General features: G+C 32.3%; 6 protein-coding genes and 2 long non-coding RNA genes across 17 annotated transcripts; 4 read left to right on the top strand and 4 right to left on the bottom strand.

Annotated features, from left to right (window-relative positions):
• Window positions 1-193: 193 nt before the first annotated feature.
• Window positions 194-1,171, top strand: LOC123676081 (guanosine-3',5'-bis(diphosphate) 3'-pyrophosphohydrolase MESH1). Its single transcript, XM_045611764.1, has 2 exons — window positions 194-470; window positions 529-1,171. The coding sequence occupies exons 1-2, from the start codon at window positions 341-343 to the stop codon at window positions 969-971; spliced, it is 573 nt and encodes a 190-aa protein (XP_045467720.1). The 5' UTR covers window positions 194-340; the 3' UTR covers window positions 972-1,171.
• On the bottom strand, window positions 1,077-4,918 carry LOC123676080 (probable phosphoserine aminotransferase). Its single transcript, XM_045611763.1, has 7 exons — window positions 4,628-4,918; window positions 3,006-3,136; window positions 2,644-2,921; window positions 2,472-2,569; window positions 2,245-2,414; window positions 1,394-1,660; window positions 1,077-1,274 (listed from the first exon to the last, which is right to left on the bottom strand). Exons 1-7 carry the CDS (start codon window positions 4,685-4,687, stop codon window positions 1,169-1,171), a joined length of 1,110 nt encoding a protein of 369 aa, XP_045467719.1. The 5' UTR covers window positions 4,688-4,918; the 3' UTR covers window positions 1,077-1,168.
• On the top strand, window positions 3,555-12,735 carry LOC123676077 (pyruvate kinase-like). 5 transcript variants are annotated; one of them, XM_045611756.1, is made up of 8 exons: window positions 3,555-3,605; window positions 8,407-8,539; window positions 9,162-9,385; window positions 10,153-10,572; window positions 11,388-11,792; window positions 12,054-12,273; window positions 12,432-12,585; window positions 12,643-12,735. In XM_045611756.1, exons 1-8 carry the CDS (start codon window positions 3,570-3,572, stop codon window positions 12,653-12,655), a joined length of 1,605 nt encoding a protein of 534 aa, XP_045467712.1. In that variant the 5' UTR covers window positions 3,555-3,569; the 3' UTR covers window positions 12,656-12,735. The 5 variants fall into 5 exon arrangements, with proteins under 5 accessions (XP_045467712.1, XP_045467716.1, XP_045467713.1 ...); XM_045611760.1 differs by having other exon boundaries at window positions 3,591-3,614; XM_045611757.1 differs by lacking the exon at window positions 3,555-3,605 and adding an exon at window positions 7,779-7,936.
• A 468-nt stretch (window positions 12,736-13,203) lies between these two features.
• On the bottom strand, window positions 13,204-15,226 carry LOC123676076. The gene is made up of 4 exons (XR_006746846.1): window positions 15,092-15,226; window positions 13,848-14,065; window positions 13,705-13,750; window positions 13,204-13,377 (listed from the first exon to the last, which is right to left on the bottom strand). It is a non-coding gene; the product is annotated as an uncharacterized LOC123676076 (long non-coding RNA).
• On the top strand, window positions 14,076-18,553 carry LOC123676075 (pyruvate kinase-like). 6 transcript variants are annotated; one of them, XM_045611753.1, is made up of 8 exons: window positions 14,076-14,217; window positions 15,594-15,729; window positions 16,015-16,238; window positions 16,319-16,832; window positions 17,062-17,372; window positions 17,507-17,729; window positions 17,827-17,983; window positions 18,398-18,553. In XM_045611753.1, exons 1-8 carry the CDS (start codon window positions 14,194-14,196, stop codon window positions 18,408-18,410), a joined length of 1,602 nt encoding a protein of 533 aa, XP_045467709.1. In that variant the 5' UTR covers window positions 14,076-14,193; the 3' UTR covers window positions 18,411-18,553. The 6 variants fall into 6 exon arrangements, with proteins under 6 accessions (XP_045467709.1, XP_045467706.1, XP_045467710.1 ...); XM_045611754.1 differs by lacking the exon at window positions 14,076-14,217 and adding an exon at window positions 14,498-14,643; XM_045611751.1 differs by lacking the exon at window positions 14,076-14,217 and adding an exon at window positions 15,253-15,538.
• A 726-nt stretch (window positions 18,554-19,279) lies between these two features.
• On the bottom strand, window positions 19,280-21,995 carry LOC123676074 (pre-mRNA-processing factor 17). Its single transcript, XM_045611748.1, has 9 exons — window positions 21,683-21,995; window positions 21,275-21,624; window positions 21,009-21,196; window positions 20,736-20,950; window positions 20,553-20,661; window positions 20,343-20,497; window positions 20,126-20,259; window positions 19,851-20,072; window positions 19,280-19,637 (listed from the first exon to the last, which is right to left on the bottom strand). Exons 1-9 carry the CDS (start codon window positions 21,896-21,898, stop codon window positions 19,460-19,462), a joined length of 1,767 nt encoding a protein of 588 aa, XP_045467704.1. The 5' UTR covers window positions 21,899-21,995; the 3' UTR covers window positions 19,280-19,459.
• Window positions 21,996-23,158: 1,163 nt separating this feature from the next.
• On the bottom strand, window positions 23,159-23,995 carry LOC123676073. Its single transcript, XR_006746845.1, has 3 exons — window positions 23,797-23,995; window positions 23,547-23,732; window positions 23,159-23,457 (listed from the first exon to the last, which is right to left on the bottom strand). It is a non-coding gene; the product is annotated as an uncharacterized LOC123676073 (long non-coding RNA).
• Window positions 23,996-24,128: 133 nt separating this feature from the next.
• On the top strand, window positions 24,129-25,692 carry LOC123676072 (vacuolar protein sorting-associated protein 72 homolog). Its single transcript, XM_045611746.1, has 7 exons — window positions 24,129-24,373; window positions 24,439-24,565; window positions 24,649-24,736; window positions 24,802-24,984; window positions 25,038-25,164; window positions 25,220-25,372; window positions 25,429-25,692. Exons 1-7 carry the CDS (start codon window positions 24,240-24,242, stop codon window positions 25,628-25,630), a joined length of 1,014 nt encoding a protein of 337 aa, XP_045467702.1. The 5' UTR covers window positions 24,129-24,239; the 3' UTR covers window positions 25,631-25,692.
• The last annotated feature ends 346 nt before the right edge of the window (window positions 25,693-26,038 follow it).

Below are 26,038 nucleotides of genomic sequence, written 5' to 3'. Positions count from 1 at the left end.
CAAATTATACCAATATTAAAAATAAATTTTATTAAGGTATCCCTGTTTCCCAAAGATTAGAACACAAATGAAGAAAATCAATAAGTGAAAACATGGAGAAGCGAAAAAAATATAATATTTATTTCGATAGATAAAATTTGTATGATTTTTTCAAATTATATACCTAACTCCCCCTCCCTATTTTCAGAAATGAAAAAAGCAATGCTGCCAATTAATTGGACAAATTCTAACATATTATAACCTTGGCAATTTCAATTCAAAACCGGTATACAAATACAATTATACCTACATCTTTATCTTATATTATTTGAAAGTACTGTATGTTAATGGATCAAACAAGATGGAAAAATCTGATGTGGAAAATGTAATTATCACGGATTTAATAAAATGTATCAATTTTGCTTGTATTAAACATAAAGATCAACGCAGACAAGATCGTCAAAGAACACCTTACATCAATCATCCCATAGGTAAATATTTTCATTATATTATAGCTACATTGCTGGTATAACTATTTCAATGTTTTAGGTGTGGCTTTCATCCTCACCAATGAAGCTAAAATAACAGATTTGGCAGTGATAAAGGCAGCAGTTCTTCATGATACAGTAGAAGATACTGATACCACTTTGGAAGAAATAGAAAATATCTTTGGGAAAGAAGTTAGTACAATTGTTGCTGAAGTAACTGATGATAAAACTCTTCCCAAAGAAGTACGTAAACAGCTTCAAATCGATCATGCTCCAATTAGCAGTGAAAAAGCAAAATTAGTTAAATTGGCCGATAAACTGTATAATCTGAGGGATTTGGAAAGAGCAACACCCATGTTTTGGTCACAACAGAGAATTCAGGAATATTATGAATGGAGTAGGAAAGTTGTAGAAGGATTGAGAGGAGTTAACACCCCGTTAGAGACTGAATTGGATAAAATTTTTGCTACAAAATTGAAGATTTCTGAAGTGCCTAAAGAATGAAATACAATTTCAGTGAATGGACATTTATTATTATATTAAGACAATAAGTTTTAAACGGTGTTATGGAGCTCCAGGATTGAGGTGCATAGAAATGAGCTAGTAAAATGCAAAATTAATTAATTTTTATTTTATGCAAATTGTTATATAAATTATGTACAAATATGAATACTTAATAAATAAATATATTACTCTATATCTTATACAGCATGTAATTTCTGGAATTCTAGCATGAATTTTACTAATGAATTAACATCTTCTATTGATACAGCATTATATAAAGAAGCTCTCATTCCACCAACAGATCTGGAAAATAAAATATGTAATTAAAAATTTGCAAGAAAATAAAATGAAAAACTATTAAGTTATTATCACAAAAAATTTCATTTAATTCTGAATAGACAAAATTTTCATTCAATTTTTACCTGTGTCCTTTCAATTGATACATTTTTAGTTTCTCCGCTTTCTCAAGGAACAAAGCCTCCAATTCTTCATTACCATTAACTCCGCCTACTCTGAATGGTATGTTAATTCTACTTCTTACATTTTCATCGATAGGCGAGCTATAAAACTGATTAGAATTTGCTATAGTCTTATATAACAAATCACTCTTTGCGAAAGATTGTTTTTCCATACCCTCCACGCCTCCATTTGCTGTTATCCATCTAAGAACTTTCTCCATAATGTATACTCTAGAAAACAACACAAAATTTATTATTATTATATCAACATGATTATCAAAAAAATTAAAAATCAAGTAGCTATATATCGCAGTTTCTTCCAAAATAATTTGAAATTCGGAAAACACAATCAGGGTCGACAACTGTGAAAGTATGCAGAGTGTTCTAAAAGCTCTATGGCAAAACTTTGACAGATATATTGTTCAAAAAGAAGAGCAGCTATAATCTATCAAAGTTTGTCATAGAACATTCAGCATAGGCGCGAAATTCAAACGCAGTTTTCAATTTTATGATTAATTCATAAAAGTTTTATCAGTAGAAAACTGAGTATTCGTTAAATAAAAATTCTTATCATATTTGTGTTGTCTGAATGCATTGACCAAATCGGAGACTGGATTGAAGCAGTTTACTACTTTCGCAAGTCTTTTTTCTTTTTGATAATGATATTCTATTATCGCCTTTATGGCGATAATAAATGGTTGTTACTTTATAAATGGGTTACTTGCATCATTAGTCTTTTCAAAGTTTTTTCAGGATTCGACTGATTAGCTTGATTTTTAGGATGAAATAATGTGTTACTATTTCAATGAACTTACGAAAGTGTCGCTGGTGTGTTATGAACCGAGTTACATTTATCTATATGAGTGAAATTCATCACTGAAGGGCATATATCCATTGGTTTTCCTAGCAAGTCTTCTCTTATTATAACGAAGACTACACCAGCAGGTCCGATATTTTTCTGAGCACCGCCGAAAATAACTCCAAACTGGAAAAAATGATTTACAATTTCTGAACTTTAATTAATTTATTTTCCAGTTCTTACCTTCGAAACATCAACTCTTTTTGTCATAATACTGGAGGACATGTCAGCTACCAACGGTACATTGAATGGGTTACTGGGAATTTCAGGAAATTCAACACCTGAAAATTACAATAATAAGAATATTGATCTACTTCGATATTCTTTCTATGATTTTTTAAATTCCGCAACTTACCATCTACAGTTTCATTATCACAATAATAAAGATAAGAAGCGTTTGGGTCGCAGTTCCATGTTGACTGATCCGGTATACTTCCTGGCTTGTCAGCTTTAGGAAATACGAGATTTACTTTTCCGTACTTCTGGGCCTCTTTAACAGCAGAAGCAGACCATGTTCCTGTAACTGCATAATCGGCCGTGCCGGTCCTGTTTATTAGGTTCATGGCCACCGCTGCGAAGGCTCCTACTCCACCCCCTTGCATGAACAGGATCCTGTAATTGTCTGGCACTTTCCTGAAAGGAAAAAATTGGATTTTAGTTTCTGCTTGGTAGATGGCGCGTTTGAAAAAAACTTTTTTAAGGGAATTAATAACTTACAATAATTCTCTAATGGATTGCTGTGCATCTTTATTGATCTTCGAATACTCTGCAGACCTATGGCTCATTTCCATAATACTCATGCCAGAGTCTTGATAAGATAGGAGCTCCGCTTGAACTTCTTGAAGAACCTGGAATTATTATTATGAATTGAATATTTAATTTCGATGTTGATATGAAAATGAAAATTATTCTCAAGTGAATAAACACTTCAATTTTTACAAAAACAAAACAATCAAACACATAAAACCAATAATACACTCCACAATTTTATCAGTTAAACAAACACGCTTAAAACGCATTCTAATCAATGCAAATTATCAATAAAACTCATTTTCAATGGGTTGTTAAATTCTTCCAATTCAAAAATTTCCTATGACTTGGTTGGTTCTAGGAAATTCCTATTGTTCATTCAATGTAAGAGACTTTTGACCTATATAAATGAAGATATCATGTTACTTTATTATACGTAACTATAAATAGGTGGTAATACAGAAAAAAGGATAGAATGAACTTGACAGCTAACAGTTTGGAATATCTTTTATTATTATTACCATTATCGTAATGATTTTAGCTAGATTTTGGAAGGTTTTTTGTGAGGTAACATAGGTAAAGGTTAATTGTGTGTTTTTTGCTTATGTTGCCAATAATTAACTTAATATTGACAAATAAGTTGTTTATTTAGAACAAGGGGGCTTTGGATATATTCCTCTGCAAATGGAATGCTAATTATTTGAACGATGAATTTGTATAACCTGATTTTATTATAATTCGATCGAGGTTAGATTTCAGTTAGTTGATTAGTTCAAAAAGTTTTATATTTTAATAATATTAGGTATACTATATTTCTATTTTTTAATCCGTATAAGTATCTTATTTAATAAATTCAAAAAATTAATGTTAAAAAAAATTTTAGAAACGGCAAAAACTATGGAAAATTATTTTCTCTCACGTTTTTTTCGCAAAGATATCTAAAAGATCTGCATTCCAAATAAATATTTCAAATTTTATTCAGGGACTCAATTGTTTGATGAATATCGAAAATTAATCTTTCATAATGCGATATCTTGATTTTTAGCCTCTAAAATCAAATAATCAAATTTTAGAATTGGTATCAAATGTAGCAAACGATTTTTGGACTAAAATTCATACATTCAATCTGACATAATATGCGGGAAAAGCTTTAGATGGTAAATGGACAAATTTTTTGGCTCAATTCTGGGATTCTGCACTAAAAACATTGTATGTAGACGTTATCTACAAAACATAAAATCTAAGGTAGGTAGGTTAAACGTTTGAAAAGATTATGTGTAGGTATTATAATGTGGTTAGGTACTACAAGTACAGGATAGTACCTGCAAAAAACTTCATATGGCAATGTTTTCCTAAGACGATGAAAATTATTGCGAATATTCATAAAAGACAATTGAATAATTCGATAAAAATGAATAAACAACACGATTTTTACTGAAATTTAACCTTGATGTTTTGCCTGAATATGTTATTGCAATTGTATAGCACGTGTATGTGGTTTAGACTATACTAATATTGAGTAAAATTCATATAATTAGGTCTCAATGTAACATTCAGGTAATTAGAAGCTGTTTATCGTTAGATTTTACCTCTCTAGGCAGTTTGGCAGGTCCAGCGCCAAAATTCAAAGCTGTGTTACTGTTTCCCATTTTTTCTTCTCTTATTCAATATAACTTCCTAATACAAACTAGTTCACATAAAACAATACTTGTAGTTACTAATGAAGGCACATCACTTGGACGTTAACACTGATCACGATAAGGCAGATCTTTCACATTTTATATGGTTTAAAATGATACGATATTACGGAATAGTTTTGATTAGGTTCGTCACAGATCATGCTATGGAAAGGTTGATATAGAGGGGATTACAGTCGTGTCAGTGACTTCAACAATGGGATTTTTTCAACGAGCGTAGTACAACAGGTTCTTGAGTGAAGTGTTTCCTCCACTTCATGTGGATGGATTGCTTTGCAATATGAGAAAACGTCATTCTAAATATCTGCATTGGGATTGTGTTTGTTTTATTCACATAAGTTGCACTTGTGGATTCAATTCTATTTATATTCGTGGGTAATATCATAAGGGCATCTAATTTTTCCGAAAAACGTTGCTAAGCAATGTTTTAACAAGGATCATAGTGCTGGTGGTAATTTTCTTTAAGAAATATTACCTTGCATTGTGTTTTTTCGATTTTTTTCACAGGAAAAATTGGATGCCCAAATGATTTCATGAGTAGCAGATTATTCTGTATACCCATAGCTTACAAAACATAGTTACTACCTATTATATACAGGGTGTTCCTAATCTATGGTACCAAATTGAACCAGAAGATTCGCCTTCAAAAATAAATAAGACTCCTAATATTTCTTTTAACAAATATCGTTCGTTGCAGAGATAAGGGGTATTGAATATGAAAAATAAGAAGTACTTTTCATTCATAACTTTCACAATTTCCTAAATTTTTCAATTAAATTCAAAAGAATTTTTGTGTTCAATAGGTGCTTTATTTCGAAAATTTTCAGTTAATACATTCAGGATACATTCATGAACGTCCTCGTTTTGTGCAGGGTGGACAAATTGCGATGTTTTAGCACTACAACTTTTCATCCAGAGAAGATAGACGAAATCTAATACCCCATTCTTGTTCTCTTTTTTTGAGAGACTAACTAAAAATTTATATCTCCGCTAATACTGATGATAGAGCTCCGAAATTAAAACATTATATAGGCACTTTTTTACGTAGAATCCAGTGGCGTACTCGCCTTTTTAGCAGGATTTTTAATTACGAAGCTGTGACCCAAAGTTATGTTTTTTTAAATAAGAACACTTGATTTGTTTGTCATTTTTTGAAGGCTTAATTTTTACAGATTTCAAAAATATACAACATCGTATGGGTTGTATCAATATCAATAATAGAAAATGGTCCAAAACATTTTTCATCTTAAAGTCTCAATATTTCTATGGTTTCAACTCTGTTGATGATTATTCATAATGATCCAAACCATACAATGTTATATATTTTTGAAATCAGTGAAAATTAAGCTTTCAAAAAGTGCCACACAAATTTAGTGTTCCCATTTAAAAAAAACATAACTTTGGGTCATAGCTTTGTAATTAAAAATTCTGCTAAAAAGACGAGTACGCCACTGGATTCTACGTGTGCAAGTACCTGTAATATTTTGATTTCAAAGCTCTATCATGAATTATAACTCGAAAACAAATGAAGGTGGACAAAAATGAATACTTCTCTTGTTAGTTTCTCAGAATAAGAGAATGAGAAGTGCTAAAGCATCGAAATTTGCCCACCCTGTACATTATATTCAGTAGCATCGTACAATTTTGACTGGATGTTGTACAAGTACAGTTGCAATAATAAATTAAATCATAAAAATTCGTTACAAGAGCATAGACAAACATTAAAATTTGCCATTCTAGAATTAAAAGGTTTACTGGAAATAAATACATTGAAAATTTCACACTCACATTACCTATATTAAAAATTTTTATATCATCTCAGCATTTCAAGATTCAAATCCTAAGACATATTTTCAGTATTTTTTTTGAACAGTTGTGATATATCGAGAGATATAGGAAGCTTAGGTTAGTTTTTTCCTTATCAAAGTATTTTAAATCTCCATCAGAATCCCTGCTAAAAAATTCCACTCAGATAAGTGGACCCCCTATCGTGATCTATTTGAACTCAAAGAAGATATACTAAATTTACATGCAATACTCAAGTATATTTCAGACGTGAAGATTTCTTTCAATGAACATCCATAAAGTTCAAGTCTGAGATCAAATGTGTTGAAATAGTTCTAGATTTTGCAATGTTGTATTTTGCACGTCATAGAAAGATGCAAAACACATCAGATATTTCAAACGAAAATCCCATTCTTATTTTATAACAATCCTTCCTGATTTCATTATTTTGTTCTTAATTTGTTACCTTTATCTACCTTCATATGTAGGTAGATAACCAAATGAGTTAGAAGAAGGTCCAGAACGCCAAATTCAAATTTGGAAATCATTCACTGAAAATTCATGATACCTACTTATTTCAGTCAGCTGATTGACAACAGCTTATCTTCCACTCAAAACAGTGACGTAATTTTTGAGGATTTAACTAATCTGTTCAGAAGCTCATTATCATGGCAGTATTTTTGGAATCACGATATATTTGCATGTTTATCGAAATCTGAAATTTTCCATAAAAGTTTCACAATTGATCTTTCAAACTCGAAATTTCGAAAGGTGTTTTTCTGTAGTTAGCAACAATTGTTTTATTTATTCCTTATATTACGTTTCTTCAAGTTCGTCAAAATATTATGCTGTCGTCAAATTTAATATTGTTGTTTTTACATACTTTATAAATCCGAATCGTAATTCTCACATTGAGTGTTTTCTTTGACAAACCTTGAAATGGGAATTATTGTGGGGATAATTTAATGTTTTTTATGCAATAAAATTCAGATTCTTATTACATAAATCGAATAATTTTTCCTACCACAAAGACAGCTATTATTTTCAAATCTCAATTGACCTGATATTCTAAATTTTTGAATTGATAACAAGATTGAACTCACTCATAATTATTTTAAAATGTTTTATTCAATTTGAGTACGAATTTTCTAATTTTAAGATATAAGAATTTTTTCGAATATCTTCTGAATCCTATCACTCGTTTATAGATTGATATTCTATCCGGAATGAACGAATTCATGAAAATATCGACAACTAAGCATGAGATAATACAATATTCTAGTATGGAAACAGGTAACCTTCAAGTATTATAACTAATAACAAAGTCAAATATGATTAGGGGAACATAAATCTATAATCGAACATTTATCCGAGTGTGATATAAGTTCTGAAAGTTGCTCATAACATAGAACATAAGTGAGTATTTATTGTTTCATTTAAATAACAAAAAAATCGCATCAAATAATAGAAACATAGATGAAGAAATTCCTACATACTTTTTCTCAAAGTTTTTAACGTATGTTATCGATTTTTAAGGTTAAAATATAAACAATCCGGGTTATCTTATGATCGAAGTTTTTATATATCTACTTAATTATAATCCTAATGGTTCAAAATTTATTCATATATCCTTTTTAACGTTTACGAAAAGGTATATATTTCATTTCATATGGTTCATTCTTTATTCATATATCATTTTTAACGTTAACGAAAAGGTATATATTTCATTTCATATGGTTCATTCTTTATTTCAATTTGTTTTGAATTTTCAATAAGAATGTTCTAATTTTAATCGTATTTGGTCATCTTTGACGGTTCCCTATAATTTGTGTTGTACTTTCATTGAGAAAATTCTACTGATAAAGAATAATCAATATTTTTCGTAGATGGCATCCACAAAAAATGTTCTCTTGAAAAGAGAATCGAAGTATGATGTTACTTATTTGAAGCATGTTTGTGACTTGAATATCAACACTGAACCACAGGCTGTCAGATTAACTGGAATAGTATGTACGATAGGTAAGTAGGTACGACCATGTTTTCCTGGTCTATTGATTTTTGGTAATGCAAATATTAATCAAGAATGAAACGCTAAAGGACAGGCCTAAATTTGCGAAAATATCTGAAAAATATCGATCTTTTGAGATTAGGAAAAAATAAAGATCAAGTTCACTTATATTCATCTCAAAAATAAAATTTTCAAGAAATACATTTTTCAACTTGATTCCTGGATGAAAATGAATATAAACATATTATATTATCCGAAACACATTGATAATAAATAAAACGAAAAGTAGGTAGTTTATTTATTTAAAATATGACAAGGGGCATTGTCATTATACACGAAACACGTTTTTATTCACTTTTCAAACAACAACAAATGGAGCAGTGACTGAATTTATCAAGGCATGGGTTTGCTTGAATAGATTTTTTCCAATCTACAACCAGTGTTAGATCAATACTCGAAACATGACTGAAATACGACACCTACCACTGAAGGTGTATTAGGCAGGGGTCACTAAATGCCAAACTGATGATTCCATCAGTGGAGCACCTCCGAAATTGACTCAGAACGCTTCGCCAAAATTTTATTTATATAAAAAAATTGAAACCATCTGGTTTGATTTTTCCCTTTTCTTAGGTCCGGCTTCAAGAGACCCTCTGGTCTTGGAAAAGATGATGGCCAATGGCATGAACGTAGCACGTCTAAACTTTTCTCATGGAACCCATCAATACCACAAGGAAACCATCAAGAATATCAGAATAGCTGCTGATAACTATAGCAAGAAACTTGGTTATTTCCATCCTATAGCCATAGCCTTGGACACAAAAGGTCCAGAAATCAGAACTGGAGTTCTAGAAGGAGTAAGCATGTGAATTATTACATTTTAATCAGTCTTTCTCACAAACAGTGGCGGCGATAGATCTAATTACTTCGGTGACATTAACTTTGCAAGACATTTCAATTAAAATTAAAAATTACATAAACAATTTGCCTCCTAGAACATTAATGGGTCGTCGTGAAAAAATTTGAGCTGTTGGGATAAGTTAATAACGTGAAGGGTCGAAACCGTGTGCGTCGCTCAAAAACAACTGAGAATATTCCTGCTATAGCCTGTAGTATTGACGAAAACTTCTACGACCAGTAGTTTGTCAGTAAATCAACTATGTATTTTAGCAAATTTTCGAAAGTTTTGCTCTACTTTGAGCTGCTGTATCTCCCAAAATAATAATCCTAGACAATTGTTGATTTTTTACAGATAGATTGATCTTTTGATTCCAATAGTGTAACATTCAATGTTCTACTATGAACAGTTTGGAAAATATGATTTTTCCCGCGTAGGTCCAAATTTTCTCATTCTCAAAACGCCATAAGTATAATTTTTTTTTTAAATATCGATTACATAGTCTTGATTTCCGCCCTCGAATTGAGTTTTAAAGTGACTTTGATGGTGATATGAGTAAAATCAATTTTTTGCCATACATTTCCATGTGAAAAATGGAAAAAATATAATTTCCAACTGTCACACTATTGACCACTAATTGTGGGACACTCTGTATACTAATCACTGAATTAAATAATTCTATTGAATTCACCGCCACCACTGCTTACAGTCCCTCTTCTTCAACAGGGCATATCAGCAGAGATAGAACTACAAGAAGGCGACACAATAAAACTTACAGCCGATAAAAATTTATACTCCAAATGCAACACCAAATGCGTATACGTAGGCTTGGAAAACCTTCACAAGATCGTTCCTCTAGGTGTCCGTATCTTCATAGATGATGGACAGTTGGCTCTGAAATGTACCAAAATTCTGGCTGACTCCATAGAGTGCGTTATAGAGAATGGCGGCAGTTTAGGAAGCTCAAAAGGGGTACATATTCCAGGTGTACCAATAGACTTACCGTCTGTCTCAGATAAAGATCTACAAGACATCAATTTCGGTATAGCAGAGGATGTTGATATGGTGTTTTTGTCTTTTACAAGGGACGCTGACACTGTTAAAAGGATTCAAGAGCTTGTAGTGAAGAGTGGTAAGCAGACTCAAGTAAGTGAATAGCAGCAACAACATTTTTCGGCTAATAGGTTCTATAGGTTCTTAAAACTTAATGGAAATAATATGCTTTAATGACACTAGAAATTAATAATTTTTTGGAAAGAGTATTGCCATTGAATATGGATTATTCAGAATGTTCTACAAGCTCTCTAACAAACTTTATCATAAGATAGTTGTGCTCAATTTGCACCTTTTTTTTCCTATGATCATTTTTTTCCTTTAAAATATGTCCTTGTTAAAGTCAGAAACATGTTTGTTACAGACAAATCGAAAATACTTTTTAATTTCGTAGTTTATCTAGCTCACTCGTGAATAACTAACAAATCTTGCTTCAATCCGCCCCTGTTCTTTCTTAACTAGTTTATAAAACGTCCGATAGAGGTAACTTTACATGGATAAATTTTCGTATAGTCTCGCTGATCCTTCATAGATGGTGCTCAAGAACGTCAAAACTGGTTTGAACGATATTGACCTAAATATATAATTTCGATAGAATGGTATGACGATTTTATAAATATTAAGCAGAAAAACTTCGTTTAAATATTATTTGTACGTTAATTTACGCCATCTAGGGAGGATTTCATACATAGCGATATTATCAAGCATGTCTTTCTAACAAAGTGGCCTCTTTCGGGAATTTTATGAACTATCTAAGACAGCACAGGGACGGATTGAAGCAGGTTTTTTCGGTATGTCTATTAAGAAGTGGACTCCAAAGCTAGAGAGAATTTGTCAAACCAAAAAACTAAACTAGACAATCTCATTGTAAATAAACGTTTCATAATTTTTTTCGTTCAAACTTATAGGTGATTGCGAAGATTGAGAACGCCCCAGGTATGAAAAACATGGACGAGATCATAGCCAATGCAGATGGCATTTTGATCGATCGAGGTGACCTTGGAATGGCCATACCCACCCAGAAGGTGTTCCTGGCCCAGAAGATGATAATAGGGAAGTGCAACAAGGCGGGGAAACCCATAATCTGCGCTACACAGATGCTGGAATCAATGACTTATAAGCCTAGACCAACAAGAGCTGAAAGCTCTGATGTGGCTAATGCTGTTCTAGATGGCGCTGACTGCGTTATGCTGTCTGGTGAAACAGCAAAAGGACACTATCCTCTAGAGTGCGTGAAGGTCATGAGTGATATAAGCAAGGAAGCAGAAGCGGCTGTTTGGCAGAAGCAACTTTTCGAAGATCTATCCAATGAGGTGAGCTTCTTGAGCATTACGTGCGCTTGTTTCAGGGGAACAACTGTAATTTTAGAATGAAGAATTTGAGGTTGAAATCTTTTCTGTCCGGCCAGTCGCTATATCTCTCAAACGGAATGTGCTAAAGACTTTAAATGTTCAGGGAAGATTCTGTATCCGAATATTCCGGTTTAGTTCTTTGATAGGCAAAATCTGTTCCATGGTGCCGTTGTTGTACCTTCACGAAAATTTGTTTTTTCAACATTATTATTTTTCTTTTAGATCCACACGAAGGATAACACTCATACCATAGCTATTGCTGCAGTTGCGGCTTCCATAAAGAATCTGTCAAGTGCTATAGTGGTGTTGACTACTACTGGTCGATCAGCACACTTGATCTCCAAATATAGACCTCATTGTCCCATAATTGCCGTAACTAGGTCCAAACAGGTTGCTAGAAAAAGTGTTATTTATCGAGGCATACTTCCGATTGTTCATGAGGGTAAGTAAACTAATTTCAGTATTTTTGGTGGAAGAAAGCAAGGCGCATCCACCATATTCAAGCCGCGTTAGATTTTTGGCGGAATCGCGTATAAATTGATACATTTTGTGCCAAGCGCATTCACCATTTTTATCGTTAAACTAGTGTTTTCTTTCTAGAGCAATTGGATGACTGGATACAAGATGTGAACGCTCGTGTCGAATATGGAATCAATTATGGAAAAAAGGTTGGATTTATTCGAAAAGGAGATTCTGTGATTGTTATTACAGGATGGCGGGAAGGTAGAGGTTTCACCAATTCCATGAGAATTATGTGAGGATATTTCTAGGAAAACTATTTCAAGCAAAAATTATTTTTTTTTTATTTCAGGGAGGTCGACTGAGGCAATTTGATGTGTTGATATACTACCAAATAAAGTTTTTGTAATTTGTTTATATCCCAAATAAACTCCCATTGAGTTTGTGTATCCTACCAATTTTATTCTCTTATTGTAGTAGTAGTAAGAAATTTTATTTAGCTAACAATAATATTAATTTTTGAATTTTTTCACTAATTGATAGACATCTTCCGATGCGAAATAGAGGAAAGAATGCAAAAATGAGTGTTTTGAATCATGGGCGCCCGCAGAAATTTTTCTCAGGGGGGGCAAAATGAAAATTATTGAAAAACGATAAGGCGTCCATGATTTTCATTGAAAACCGGAAAATTGTTGTGAATCCATTACCTTCCTTTTTTCCTTGCCCCTTGGATTGAGAAAAATATATTGAGGGTGTTGTGCTGAAAAATGAGACAATCAAAATCTCAGGGGGGGCCATGGCCCCCCTGGCCCCCCCCTGCGGGCGCCCATGTTTTGAATTGAAATTACTATAAGGTGTAGATGAATGCGACCAAATTTAAGGGATGATTCTTTGACGAAAAATAAGTTGAGTCTTTCATATAACCAATTTATTCGACCAATACATGTGAATAGAGACCCAAAAAAGCAGTTCTTTCATTTTCTCTTTAAGAAAAAGTTTTTTTTGTGTCCTCCTATGGTTGCAAGAGGTAGAAAAGCCACTTGTGAAACTGGTTTTTATTAAAGTTTTTTCCTTATTCATATCGTGCCTATAAAAAGTCATTTAAAATACATAATCAAGTAAGGACTGAATCCATTAAAGATACTTTTTGATTTTTCGTAAAAATAACAAAAATATATTATTGAGGAAAAAAATTCATTATCAAGTACGATATTATGATTCGCATGGGGTAAAATATCAAATGAATGGCCTATAACTACTAATTATTTTAACTTTTGTTTTTAAAAGCAAATTAAAAACTCCATTTTTGGAAAATTATTGGTTCAAAGACATAAACACAGATGGCAATCACCTGCTGGAATCCAAGTTAAGTTCAAGTATTATTTTGAAAATGTTCTAAATACTAAATACTTACTTGAACAGACACAAGATCTGCGTGCTCATTTTATTTTTTCATATTTCTTGATATTAAAAAGAAAATAATTAAAAACACAAAAACATGATGAACAATAAAACTTTTACAACTTCATTACGCAAATCAAAGTATACTACAATTACCTTCATAAAATTTATGATCAAAATAGCAGTTATATGTTGTTGCACTATCCCAATAGAAGCCTGTTGAAAGACCTATATAGCTATAGGTATACTAAGTATTTTCGCAAAAAATACAAATGTTTCAATTATCGAAAATAAACAGTTTGTTCTGCTGGTCCACGGCATCTGAAATTCGATGTTTAGTAGCAGGAGATAATCTTCTTATCTTTCTATATGACCTACACAAACAAAGATATCATCATCGATTGAAAAAATCAGTCAATACATTGTGTTATAGGGGTAAGCAGCTCAAACAAGAAAATCTATATCGCGTGCGAAAGGAAATTGAAAACTCAAAGCGGAAAAAATGAAAGCCGTAGAAAGGAAAAGAGTAAGTTGAACACAATTTTTTAATTGATTTTAAATAACTGCTTCAAATCATTTCCTCATTGAATGATGTCCTTTCTGACCTTCTTAACACTACTTCAAAAATAATGCGGTGTCTGTTCCGCATTATACCTATACCTGTTTTTAGTGAATAATTCAAAAATAATGCTTATGTTTCTCGCACATTCTGCTTTAAAAAAAAATTATGGAAAATAACGAATAACTGGACAATTGAAACTTCCTTCGAAGCCATTCGAAGAAATAAACCCTTTATGAATTACGAATCTGTGCACAATTTCACCTTCATTTGACCTCACACTGTCATTCCGTACTGGATATCTAATAAGAAAGTCATTAACGTTTTATTTAACGTGTTAATTGTAATTTGATAAATTATAATTTACTCTTAGTGAAAATGAGTGGAGTTGAGGTATATAATTTTAATCATTTTGAACATTGATTATGACCACATTAATTTTTTATTTATCTAGTTTCGTTTGGTGATACCGGCAAAAGTTGAATCATTTTTTTCATTTATTAGAATTATCAGACAATGATTCAATGAGAATTGTTAGTAAATTATCATGGTTGCCTTGTTGATCCAGTATGATAAGAAAAATATCTTCTAATAATATGTTCCTGTTTTCAAGTACATATTTCTATAGATTCAATAAGTAATTCTCAATATAACAATAAAATTCATTTAACATCAATCATAACATTTAGTTGTGATTAGTAATAGTACGATTAAGGTTGTGAAAATGATCTGATTACATGCAATAGGTTTAATTATTGTAAAAAACATAAAACATTTAATTATCAAATGAAACTAGTTCTCAGAAATAATTTAATAGAGTCCTATGTAAATATTGACTTACATTTCATAGAGCCAGATATATTAACACATGCTATTGTGCCAAATTAAAATAAGTCACTATTTTTTCATCCTCTGTTTGAAGTCTAAAAATAAGTGACATTGCGTTGCTATTTTGATCAAATCATGACTACTGCGGATGTTTCTGAAAAACATTTTTATAAGGTTTCATGTCAATTAAGCCACTAGAAAATCAATAATAAACAATTCAGTCTTTTTATCTGCCAGTACCCTGTATAAAATCTTGTCCCATGGAAATTCCCAAATGCTCTTGGGATTAATTTTCAAAAGGGGGGGTATATACAGCAAGGACAGATCAAGTACACTTTTCTTAACAGTCAAAAGTTATGTCACCTTTCCATTTAATTTGGGTTGTCAGTTTTATCTAAGTACTTTTAGATCTTTTCCAAAAATGGTGTTCACATCAATTTACGACAATGAGGAGAGTAAAGTAAAATGTGCTGCTTTTTACAAATTGTTTTGATTCTACTCAATTTTTTCCGTAGATGCCATACACTCCAGATGTGCTTCCTCAGCAGATGCAGGCGGCAGATGCCAAAACAGAGCTGGACCACACTTGTGCTCTGGACATTTTATCCAGAGCTTCTTATGTAAGGTTGACAGGAATTATTTGTACTATTGGTGAGTTTACGTATGAAACAATTTAAACTTTGATCTTTTAGCATTTTTGCGTATTAGATCAATTGATTCATTTGAATATAAGAACCAGTTTGCTTCTAACAATGTTGTAGAGGAAGAAATCCGAACTAAAACAAGCATAAAAAAAATTCCTAATTGAATTGAAAGTAAAATTACCTCATAAAATGTTTCAGTGCTAATATTTATAAATAACAAACAAATGGTGATGCAATATTTGTATTCAATACTTATCTAACATAAAATAATAACATTTTTATAATTTGGTAGGACCTGCCTCAAAGGAGCCTGAATTCTTGGAAAAAATGATGGAAACGGGCATGAATACCGCTCGTTTGAATTTCTCTCATGGTTCACATGAATACCACGCAGAGACCATAAAGAATGTTCGTACTGCTGTTGAAAGCTACAGCAAAAAAATAGGCATGCCATTCCCTCTTGCTATCGCCCTAGACACCAAAGGCCCAGAAATCCGTACAGGACTTCTTGAAGGTGTAAGTTTTCAGTATGTTCCATTTATTTTAAATATGAGCTGCTATCCATCAACCTGTAAGACTAAAAATATTTACTTCAGGGTGGCTCCGCTGAAGTTGTCTTGAAGAAAGGCGAAACCATCAAGTTGACCACAGACAAGGCTTATGAAGAGAAAGGAAATGCCAGCTGTGTATTTGTTGATTACGAAAACATAACAAAAGTTTTGAAACCAGGCAATAGAGTCTATGTTGATGATGGATTGATGTCTCTGGTTGTTAACAATATTCAAGGTTCATTTTTGACGTGTACAATTGAGAATGGTGGTAAATTGGGAAGTCGCAAGGGCATCAACTTGCCTGGAGTGCCCGTCGATCTACCTGCTGTCTCAGAAAAGGATAAGGGGGATTTGCAATTCGCCGTTGAACAAGGTTTGGACATGGTCTTCGCCTCCTTCATCAGAGATGCCCATGCTTTAACAGAGATCAGGAATATCCTTGGCGAGAAGGGAAAGAAGATTATGATTATCTCTAAAATCGAGAATCAGCAAGGCATGAAGAACATTGATGAGATCATTGCAGCTTCTGATGGTATTATGATTGCCAGAGGAGATTTAGGTAAGAAGTTCACGCAATAGGTCATTTGACTTAAAAAGTATTGTCCAGTCGGTTTTTCACCTTATATTTCACTCACTACTGCTGTTCTCACTTTTGAGGTATTACTTTTATCATACTAGATGTATTTTCCTTGAAGAAAGCCTGTCGTTTTTAGAACTGTTCCAATCTACGCTGAAAAAAATATTTAAAAAAAAATCCTTATTCTCTAATTTTTTTTTAATGCTTATAGGTATCGAAATCCCAACTGAAAAAGTCTTTCTTGCACAAAAGTCCATCATTGCCAAATGTAACAAACAGGGTAAACCAGTAGTGTGCGCAACACAAATGCTGGAATCTATGACATACAAACCAAGGCCAACTAGGGCGGAGAGCTCAGACGTAGCCAATGCTGTATTAGATGGTGCCGATTGCGTTATGTTGTCTGGTGAAACAGCCAAGGGAGAGTATCCCCTTGAGTGTGTACGAACGATGGCTGACATCTGCAAAGAAGCTGAAGCTGCAATTTGGCAAAGAAGGCTCTTCAGTGACCTTTCTAACAAGGTAAAAAAGGGAAAGTTTTCATTTGAAAGTTTTTCAGACAATCCAACCAACAGTATGAAAATATTTGTCCTCTTCATTGAGATTCTTATTGATTCAAATTAATTTGGTAAAAAAAAGTTTATACGTAATTTTAGGCTGTACCTCCAATTGATGCAGCTCACACTGTGGCCATTGCTGCTGTGGAGGCATCTGCTAAGTGTCTGGCTGCAGCTATAATTGTGATAACTACAACTGGAAGATCTGCTCATCTTCTTTCCAAATACAGACCCAGATGTCCTATTATTGCCGTCACAAGAAATTCTTTGACTGCAAGACAGTGTCATGTGTACAGGGCAATCTTGCCAATTATCTATGAAGGTTTGTACCTTTTTTTTTCTATTTCCCGATTGACAGTTCGCAAAATCTCTATACTTCATGTTATTGATTTTCTGACATTTTTTTTGTTCGCTTTCAGAGGAAAGAGTAGAGGATTGGCTTAAAGATGTGGATCTTCGTGTAGGCGCTGGCATCAACTTCGGAAAAGCCAAAGGTTTTATCAAGTCGGGTGATCCAATTATTATAATCACTGGATGGAAACAAGGTTCAGGTTTCACCAACACTATGAGAGTTGTGTATGTATCAGAAACTGAATGCCATTGTAAATAAATTGCATAAAATATCAATGCTAAACAACCCAAAGGTAACATGGTTAGGATGTGGTGTTTTTATTTATTTAACATAAAATATATAGTATATCTGGAAATGAAGGTACTCAGCATTAATAAACCTTTTTGCTACATTGACTTGGCGGTTATACTAAATTGCATGTTGTATTGCGTTCAATATATAAAATTTTATAATGGGAATGGTAGCAAATGGGCTTAGTAATGGGACATCATCTCATTCTTGTACTGTGTTAAGTCTTTTATGCCTGTTTATAGATATTTTGCTTCCTTGGTATGAAAACGCTTAATCTTGGTATGTTGGTTATATTTTGTTATACTAAATTTTTTTTTTTTCTTATTTTTGTTTTTTCTATTTTACAGTAATGTTTCGTAGACTGTCTCCAGGGAACTTTTCCTTATTGTACTACATTCTACCAGTAGTATATTTAGGTTATATAAAAGTAATTTATTACCAATATGAAGTAGTATATATTTTTGTCCGTAAAACCAAATAATAAAATGAGTATATCGAATACACACCTTCGTTTCATTTAACAAATTATCCTTAATAAACCTTGAAAAAATTTTGAATGAAATGTTGAAAAAGGAGCACTTGGGACCAAACAAAAGAGGCATTTTAAAAATATATTCAAGAAATAAAATTTTGATTCCAATACAATATAGAAACTCAGAAATGTTTTCCTCAAACTGAATTGTCTGCATTATTACAGTTCGAAAGGAATTCAATAAAATTTGATTTCAACTATTGATCTACTGTTCTTGAAAATTAAATTTCATTGCAGAAAACTTTTCGTTAATAATCGCCCTCTATGTGAAAGTAGTTGAACTAACTTATCAATAAAACTACTTCTACATAGAGGGCGGTAGTAACGAAAAGTTTTCTGTAATGGATTGAAGTTTCCTGTTTAAGGGCAGTTTTTTGCAAGTAAGTTCAACTACTTTGATACAGAGGGCGATAATTAAGGAAAAGTTTTCTGTATTTTTCTAATTCCAGAGATATTGAATAGATGACGCTCAGAAACAATTTGAGCAAAATTCTATTCCTTTGCAATCTGAATAAAAGCAAGTATTTCCAAATAAAAATTACTGCACACGAATTGAGTGTGCTCGGTGGTCTGAGTATTTAATGAGATTCTTCCCTACTGAATTATCCTAGAATGAAACTTAACACACCAATTCATTATTGACTAATTGAATCGATTTGACTCATTTTTGAATAGTGTGCTCAATAAAAATAAAAAATTAATAATCAATCATAACTTTATTTCTATATTAGAATACATTATTCCATTTATATTCTCATCTTATTTTTTTTTAATGAGTTCAAGATAAAATTATGAATGATATACAGGAGGATGTAAAAGAAATATTTACATAATATATATTTACAAATTCATTTTCATAATAAAGTGTTTTTCTTATTTAATCCCAATACTTAATTATTCCATCCCACCCAGCTGTTACTAATTTACTTGGTTCGTGAGGATGCCAAAGGGCACTGATGCAAACATTATCGTGAGCTTTCCATTTCTTGAAGACCTTTGTTGATTTCCAATCCCAAATGAAACATTTTCCATCTGCATCTCCAGAAACTAGATAGCTGCAAAATTCATCATTATCAATAACAAATAGGGTTTACCATTTTGTTTGATTACTTATATCTCTCCATCTTGTTATTGATCAAAAGTAAACTAAAATTTATTCAACATAACAAGTGTTTCGTCAACTACATGTTCTTTAATAATTGGCCTGTCTGGTTGTTTGACTCAATAACTAGTTTGATATCGATGGACACAACATATACATAGCTTACCTCATGTCAGGAGAAAAGTCTAAACTGCAAGCGTAACCTGCTACCATATGGCCTGTAAAGGTTTTCTTCCTATTGACCTTGAACCTGTTCAGCGCAGAAAATATAACCACCTTATTATCCAAACTTTGACAAGCAAGCCATTTGCCATTAGGAGCAGGCGTTACAGCTGGCATACTGTGCATGGTAGGGTCAGCAATATATTTCATGTCCACAGGAATATCCCTGAAAATAACTCATCAAAACATGGAACGCGAAAAAATTTTGAAGACACTCACCATTCCCAAACTCTCAAACTTTTGTCGTCAGAAGTCGTTACAAATCTTCTATTGCCGTCAACGAAGGTAATGGTATTTACAGCGCCCAAATGTCTGTCATACTCTTGTACTATATCTCCAGATCTTGTATCCCACTGAAACATTTCATATATTAGCATTGCATGAACCAGAAATGGAAACGAGGAAGCTGTATTCTAACCTCGATTTTGAAACTTACGCAAATAATTTTTTTATCAGATGTACCTGCAACAAACAAATGTTGCTTGTTGCCATCAGGATTAAACTTAACACAATATGGAATCTTCCTACTGGTGAACCTTGAAACAACCTGTCCAGTCTCGGTGTCCCATAATTTTATGTAACGATCAAAAGCTGAAAAATTATGTTGATAAAATCTTTAAATAATTAGTATCGGATTCAGTCATACCTGCTGATAAAAAGTTCTTTCCTGAATTGTTGAAATTGATATCTCTGACAGCCTGTCGATGTCCGTAGTATGTTCTGATGCATCTCCTTTCATTGTATACCTCCCAGAGCTAAAATAAAATGTCCAAGTTAAATATCTATCAAGGTTAATTTTTCAGAGCAGTTTATATTCAATTGAACTCACTTTAATACGGCAATCCATACTAGCAGATAATAGTAAATGAGCCGATTTTGGAAACCATCGAATAGCATGAATACCCTTGGTGTGTCCTGTCCATGTATGGATATGGGCTTTTGGCAGGAAACACTTTTCTGGAGGGCTGTCTGAACGTAAGTTGACACCCACATCTTGGGGTGCATGTAAAAATGACCTTCCTTGATAGTCCAAGGGATCCTTGACTGAAATATACAAAATTAATCTTAAGGTATTCATAATAATTAAATCTACAATGCATACTGTGTAATATCGATTTCTCCTCCAATGGTTTTTCTTCAACTGGTTTACCACGCTTATTCCTCTTTGACACTAATTCTTCTAACTCAGCAGCTTCTTCCTCAGTAGGCTTTGCAATTTTTTGTTCATCTACATATCCTCCCCATGGACCAAGGAAGCCTTCAATGTCTTCTGGATCATTATTTCTCCTCCTACAAAAATATGAAATCAATATATCTGACCAAATTCTATAAATAGAGTTAACAATATGTGTGTAAATTCAGGTTTACCTTTTCCTCTTATCTAAAGGTCTTAACTTGGTAGATTCAAATACAGTTTTCATATCAGAGGTACTAGCTTCTTCAGTTGTACCTATAACTTGATCAGCACTTTGCTCACCAACCGTTGGGTCAAGGGCATAGCCAAAACTATTGAATGTTCTTCTTTGATTTTCAAATTGGAAGGAACTAACATGTGCAGCTTCCACATAACCTGATAGCATATTTCTCGTAGCTTGATGTTGTTGCGTTTTGAATGGATTTTCAGGACCCAGCACTGGAGCAAATAATTCTTCATACTTCGGATTGAATAGGATTTCCTTTGCATGTGGGTCAATGTGAACAGTAGAATCTTCTTTACCCTAGAAAAAAAATTATTTTAGAGAACCCATGTAATCATCTATTTCAGGTTTAACATACAGTAGGAAGAACCACTGGAGCGGCACAAACTTGTAACTTATTTTTAATGGAAAACACTTTGTTTTGTTCAGGTATCGGCATTAAATGAATAAGTGCATTATTTTTGGATGTCTCATCATTTGAACTTTGTTTATTTTCTTCATTGGATTTGTCCTCATCCGTTTTTGGCTCTTCAATATCTTCATCACTTTCCCCATAACTTTGGATGGCCAACATTTTTGGATTTTTCTATAAATTGGAGATGTTTTTTAAGTAGCATAAGAAATATAGGTAATCTTGCAGAATCTACAAGTTGATTTGTGTACATAGAATGAGCATGCGTCTATAATGTCATTTCACGATTTTTGTTGCCAGATTGTGCACAAAGTTTGTTCTCAAAACTCCGCTGCTTTTTGCACTTCACGCAAATCCCTTGATATCCTTCCGAATCCGACACTATCCTCAAATTTCGGCTACAGGTCATTGGTATATTGCTGGTTTCACAAATGTTAGTGTTAATAAGTAGTTTCCTTTCACCCACCATTTTATGCCTTCCAAAGAAGTCGCAAAACAAAAACTATGTACTTGGTATGACTTTCCTCGAATTTCTTCGTCACTGAAGATTTGCGCTGGATTCACAATTGAAACTGAACTAAAAGGAGTTTGTCTTGTATGGCCCATTTTAGAGGATAAGACAAAACACAATTTCAACATACAAACCAAGATAACTATCGCCTTAATATTCACTACACCGAAATATTTTGTTGTAGCAGTCGTATGCCAATTCAATATATTAACTAAAAAAATACTAATAATCTTTGATATTAAGGTAAGGCATTATTATCATAAATTCAACCAACATGATTGTGATAATCGTTGACTCTCCGTCTTAATTTTATGACATTCTTCAAACACCTGATACATTTTCCAATCTGGCAACCTAGCTACGTAATCGACGTACCTACTACAGAACACAAATATATTTTTTGTAACTACATTAGAACTAATTTAATGGACGGTAATAATAGCCATTTCTCCATCTCATGATTTTTATATAAATCTTATGCATTAAAAACAGGTTTAATTGAACAAATTTCATGATAAAATTTTATATATTCATGTTCGGCAGAAGATATTTAATTGATTTAGGAATGAAGGAACTTTTTTTTTATCAATGTTCTGTGGCTAAGTGGCTTGGAGAGGTCCCCACAGAATACTAAATATATCCCCTATTTCTTTGTCTAAAATTCGTTAAAATTTTAATTGTACAGATACCGGAGATGGTGAATAAAATTTAGGTACAAAGTCTCAATGTATTCTAATCTAATTCATTAAGAATATTACTTATCATATTAAGCTTTTTTTCATGGATAATGATATCGCAGATTACTTGTCTTTGATGATATAGCCAAGTTTATATTTAAATGCATTTCCAAATATCAGTTATTTATTTCCTTAATTTGAAGTAATTTAACAATTATGGAAAAAAACTTCCAATGAATATTTATTAATTTTTATTTATATTAATTAAAATATGAAATTTCTGTACAATTCAATGGACTGGTATTAATCTCTTCAAGTGAAATATGTTGGACTAGAAAATTTCACAAAGCCTAAATAAGTTTCAGAAGTGGCACACAATTTATTTCGAATATCTGGTTCTGCAAATGGGACAATCCCTTTTTTCATTCAACCAACCATCAAGACAAAGTTTATGAAACATATGTTTGCAATCCAATATGCACACCTGGCCTTTTTCCATTGTGGACAAACATATAACACAATCATCACTTTTCCTAAAATAATAATTCAGATCAATAATTTTTAGAAAATAGGGCTTGAATAGTATGAAAAAAAATATTCATTGATTATATAATTTAAATACTTCGGGGTATATTTCCTTGATCTTCTTTCCCTTCTGTTGTAAAAATTTCTATAAGAACTATTTTGTGGATTTTCATTATTCTGATATGTATACGCATCCTGATACTGTTTATAGGAGGTATAAACTGCCAATGCAACTCCTCCTATAATAGTTATTGCGTATAATATCGTTTGTGGATTCATTATTCTAAAAAAAATATAGTTTAGTAACCAAATACAATAACATATACCTATAATAATAATAAACATACTTTTTTGACAAGGTGAATGTTTATCTCCGATGAAAAAGACATCAATAAATAGAGTACTTCGAGATGAAAACTTAATGATATTTACCTATGTAGAATCAAAATATTACCAGGTCAAAAACTGGCATTTAACATTTTATTGTTATGGCCGAATGTATTTGCGAAAATCCGAATTTCTGACAGTAGTATCAATATATTTCATAACATCAACAAATGTTCCTTCTCTATAGAATAAAAATTCCCTAAATTTTTATATCTACCATTGTAGTTCAAGGGTAGCACCACTGGCAAATGGCATTCCTTCGTCATTATTTCTACTCTATGCTGATTTTTGTCACAAAAATTTTGTTTGCAAATTACCTAACCTCAAAAATTGACAACCCCAACGTCCCAAACAAAAAAAATTGTGTTCATTCAGAATATTTTCAAAATAATAAGGATCAATTATGCAAAGAGAGCGGAGAGGCAACGCTGGGAATCGATTATCAAAACTTTTAGACGAAGAAGAGGAATGCCAAGATGAGTTTTATAAAACCAGCTATGGAGGTTTCCTAGATAGCGAATCAGACAGAGAATATGAGTGAGTTTTGTCAATAAATGAGCATGTTATTCTCTTTTATATCAGACAATATTTATTCTTTTCAGAGCCGAAGAAGAAGGTGAAGATATTGTAGACTCAGATTTCAGTATAGATGAAAACGATGAACCTGTATCAGATAATGAAGAGGAAGGTTCTAAGAAGAAGCGAAGATTAGTTACCAAAGCTTATAAGGTAAACCATAATTATAATAAAATTAGTATACAATCATTGAAACGATTGTATACTCGAATAATAATTTTATCACATTATTTTAGGAACCTGTTGCATCTCAAAGTAAACCAAAAGTTGTCAAACCCATATCAGCTAAGCCTAAAATTTCACTGCCTTCTAGTGATTACTATGGTAAATAATTAGAATATCATTTGGGCTGTATGTTCATAGCCGCATTACAATTACATTAATTCTAGAGAGGAAATCCATAAGAAAATCTACAGCAGCCAAGTCTGCAGCTACATTACAAAGACTGAAAGTACGGTCTCTTGAATCTCAGAAAAAACCAAGGAGAACAAGAGAAGATAACTGGATTCCTACCCAGGAGGAATTGTTAGAGGAGGCCAAAATAACTGAAATAGAAAATCTCAAATCACTTGGTAAGATTTTGTGAATAGTTGGAAACGAATATTGTTAATTGAATTTTTTTTAGAGAAATATCAGAAACTAGAGAGTGAAAAAAAAACAAGAAGATCAACTAAAAAAATTACTAATGGACCTGTAATTCAGTATAGATCATTAAAAATGCCACTGATTGAGGAGTTAGATATAGAGAATGGGTATGATTTCTAAATTAGTCAAGATTCAATAATACTAACAATAATAAAATTTTAGTGAGGTAAAAAGTGAAAAACAAAATTTGGAAACGTACTACGAAAGATCATTTTTAACCTTTCTGAATGATCCCAATGATGACGTGTTTAAAAAATACTTCAAAGTGAAAAAACCCCTGAAAAGATTGAAGAATGTAAGATGTACAGTGACAGGGTAAGATTTTTTGGTTCAATTTTTATGAAGTCAGACTTCATAAAAAATTGTTACAGGCAAATGGCAAAGTATATAGATCCTGTAACATGTGTCCCATACTCAAATGCCGCCAGTTACAAACTGATTAGAGCAGCTTATTACCAGCAACTTGAAGCCCATGGGGATAAAAATAATGAAATAGTGGCTAATTGGCTCAAGTGGTATACTAAGAACAAAAATAGCCTCAAAACTGATCTAATAAGGAAGCTTACAACATAGTTAAATTTGTAAATTTTTATTTTTGTTAATTATAGTTTAAATAAATATTTTGTATATTTTAATCTCTTTCAATTCACTTAGCAGGCTATTTAAAATGAAAACTCTTATTTGGAAAACCCTTAACAACAATCAAATCTCTGATGAAACATTGAAATATTTCTTCCGAAATATTTTCTGTTTAGATTAAAGTATTTGTTTCGGTTGTTTATGTTAGTACTAAAGTATATCAGGCTACCAAAGTTTTTTACGTTTCACTCAAAACAAATCAAGATTACTTTTTTTTGGAATGGACCTCTCTAATTAACTGGTTAATAATTGAAGTTGACTTACCTTTTATATTGAAGTATTAAGAATTCATAACAAGAAATTATTTTATTTGTTCAAAAAATCTAAATATACTAGAACATT

Source organism: Harmonia axyridis, chromosome 3 (genome assembly GCF_914767665.1).
Source record: "Harmonia axyridis chromosome 3, icHarAxyr1.1, whole genome shotgun sequence".
NCBI lineage: Eukaryota > Metazoa > Arthropoda > Insecta > Coleoptera > Coccinellidae > Harmonia > Harmonia axyridis.
This window is presented reverse-complemented; position numbering and strand designations above follow the sequence as displayed.

Excerpts from the sequence above, each read along its gene's own strand:
- LOC123676080 (XM_045611763.1), bottom strand. The coding sequence starts at position 4,687 with ATGGGAAACAGTAACACAGCTTTGAATTTTGGCGCTGGACCTGCCAAA. Across the intron at positions 2,415-2,471 it reads AAAGAGTTGATGTTTCGAAG|TTTGGAGTTATTTTCGGCGG; the intron begins GTAAGAACTGGA and ends CATTTTTTCCAG. Across the intron at positions 1,275-1,393 it reads TATCAATTGAAAGGACACAG|ATCTGTTGGTGGAATGAGAG; the intron begins GTAAAAATTGAA and ends TTTATTTTCCAG.
- LOC123676075 (XM_045611749.1), top strand. The coding sequence starts at position 15,353 with ATGCTCTTGGGATTAATTTTCAAAAGGGGGGGTATATACAGCAAGGAC. Across the intron at positions 15,730-16,014 it reads AGGAATTATTTGTACTATTG|GACCTGCCTCAAAGGAGCCT; the intron begins GTGAGTTTACGT and ends ATAATTTGGTAG. Across the intron at positions 16,833-17,061 it reads GATTGCCAGAGGAGATTTAG|GTATCGAAATCCCAACTGAA; the intron begins GTAAGAAGTTCA and ends TAATGCTTATAG.
- LOC123676072 (XM_045611746.1), top strand. The coding sequence starts at position 24,240 with ATGCAAAGAGAGCGGAGAGGCAACGCTGGGAATCGATTATCAAAACTT. Across the intron at positions 24,566-24,648 it reads TAGTTACCAAAGCTTATAAG|GAACCTGTTGCATCTCAAAG; the intron begins GTAAACCATAAT and ends ACATTATTTTAG. Across the intron at positions 25,373-25,428 it reads GTAAGATGTACAGTGACAGG|GCAAATGGCAAAGTATATAG; the intron begins GTAAGATTTTTT and ends AAATTGTTACAG.
- LOC123676077 (XM_045611756.1), top strand. The coding sequence starts at position 3,570 with ATGATTTTAGCTAGATTTTGGAAGGTTTTTTGTGAG. Across the intron at positions 8,540-9,161 it reads TGGAATAGTATGTACGATAG|GTCCGGCTTCAAGAGACCCT; the intron begins GTAAGTAGGTAC and ends CCCTTTTCTTAG. Across the intron at positions 9,386-10,152 it reads GAACTGGAGTTCTAGAAGGA|GGCATATCAGCAGAGATAGA; the intron begins GTAAGCATGTGA and ends CTTCTTCAACAG.
- LOC123676074 (XM_045611748.1), bottom strand. The coding sequence starts at position 21,898 with ATGTTGGCCATCCAAAGTTATGGGGAAAGTGATGAAGATATTGAAGAG. Across the intron at positions 20,662-20,735 it reads GTATGGATTGCCGTATTAAA|CTCTGGGAGGTATACAATGA; the intron begins GTGAGTTCAATT and ends ATTTTATTTTAG. Across the intron at positions 20,260-20,342 it reads CTGATAAAAAAATTATTTGC|TGGGATACAAGATCTGGAGA; the intron begins GTAAGTTTCAAA and ends GAAATGTTTCAG.
- LOC123676081 (XM_045611764.1), top strand. The coding sequence starts at position 341 with ATGGAAAAATCTGATGTGGAAAATGTAATTATCACGGATTTAATAAAA. Across the intron at positions 471-528 it reads TTACATCAATCATCCCATAG|GTGTGGCTTTCATCCTCACC; the intron begins GTAAATATTTTC and ends TCAATGTTTTAG.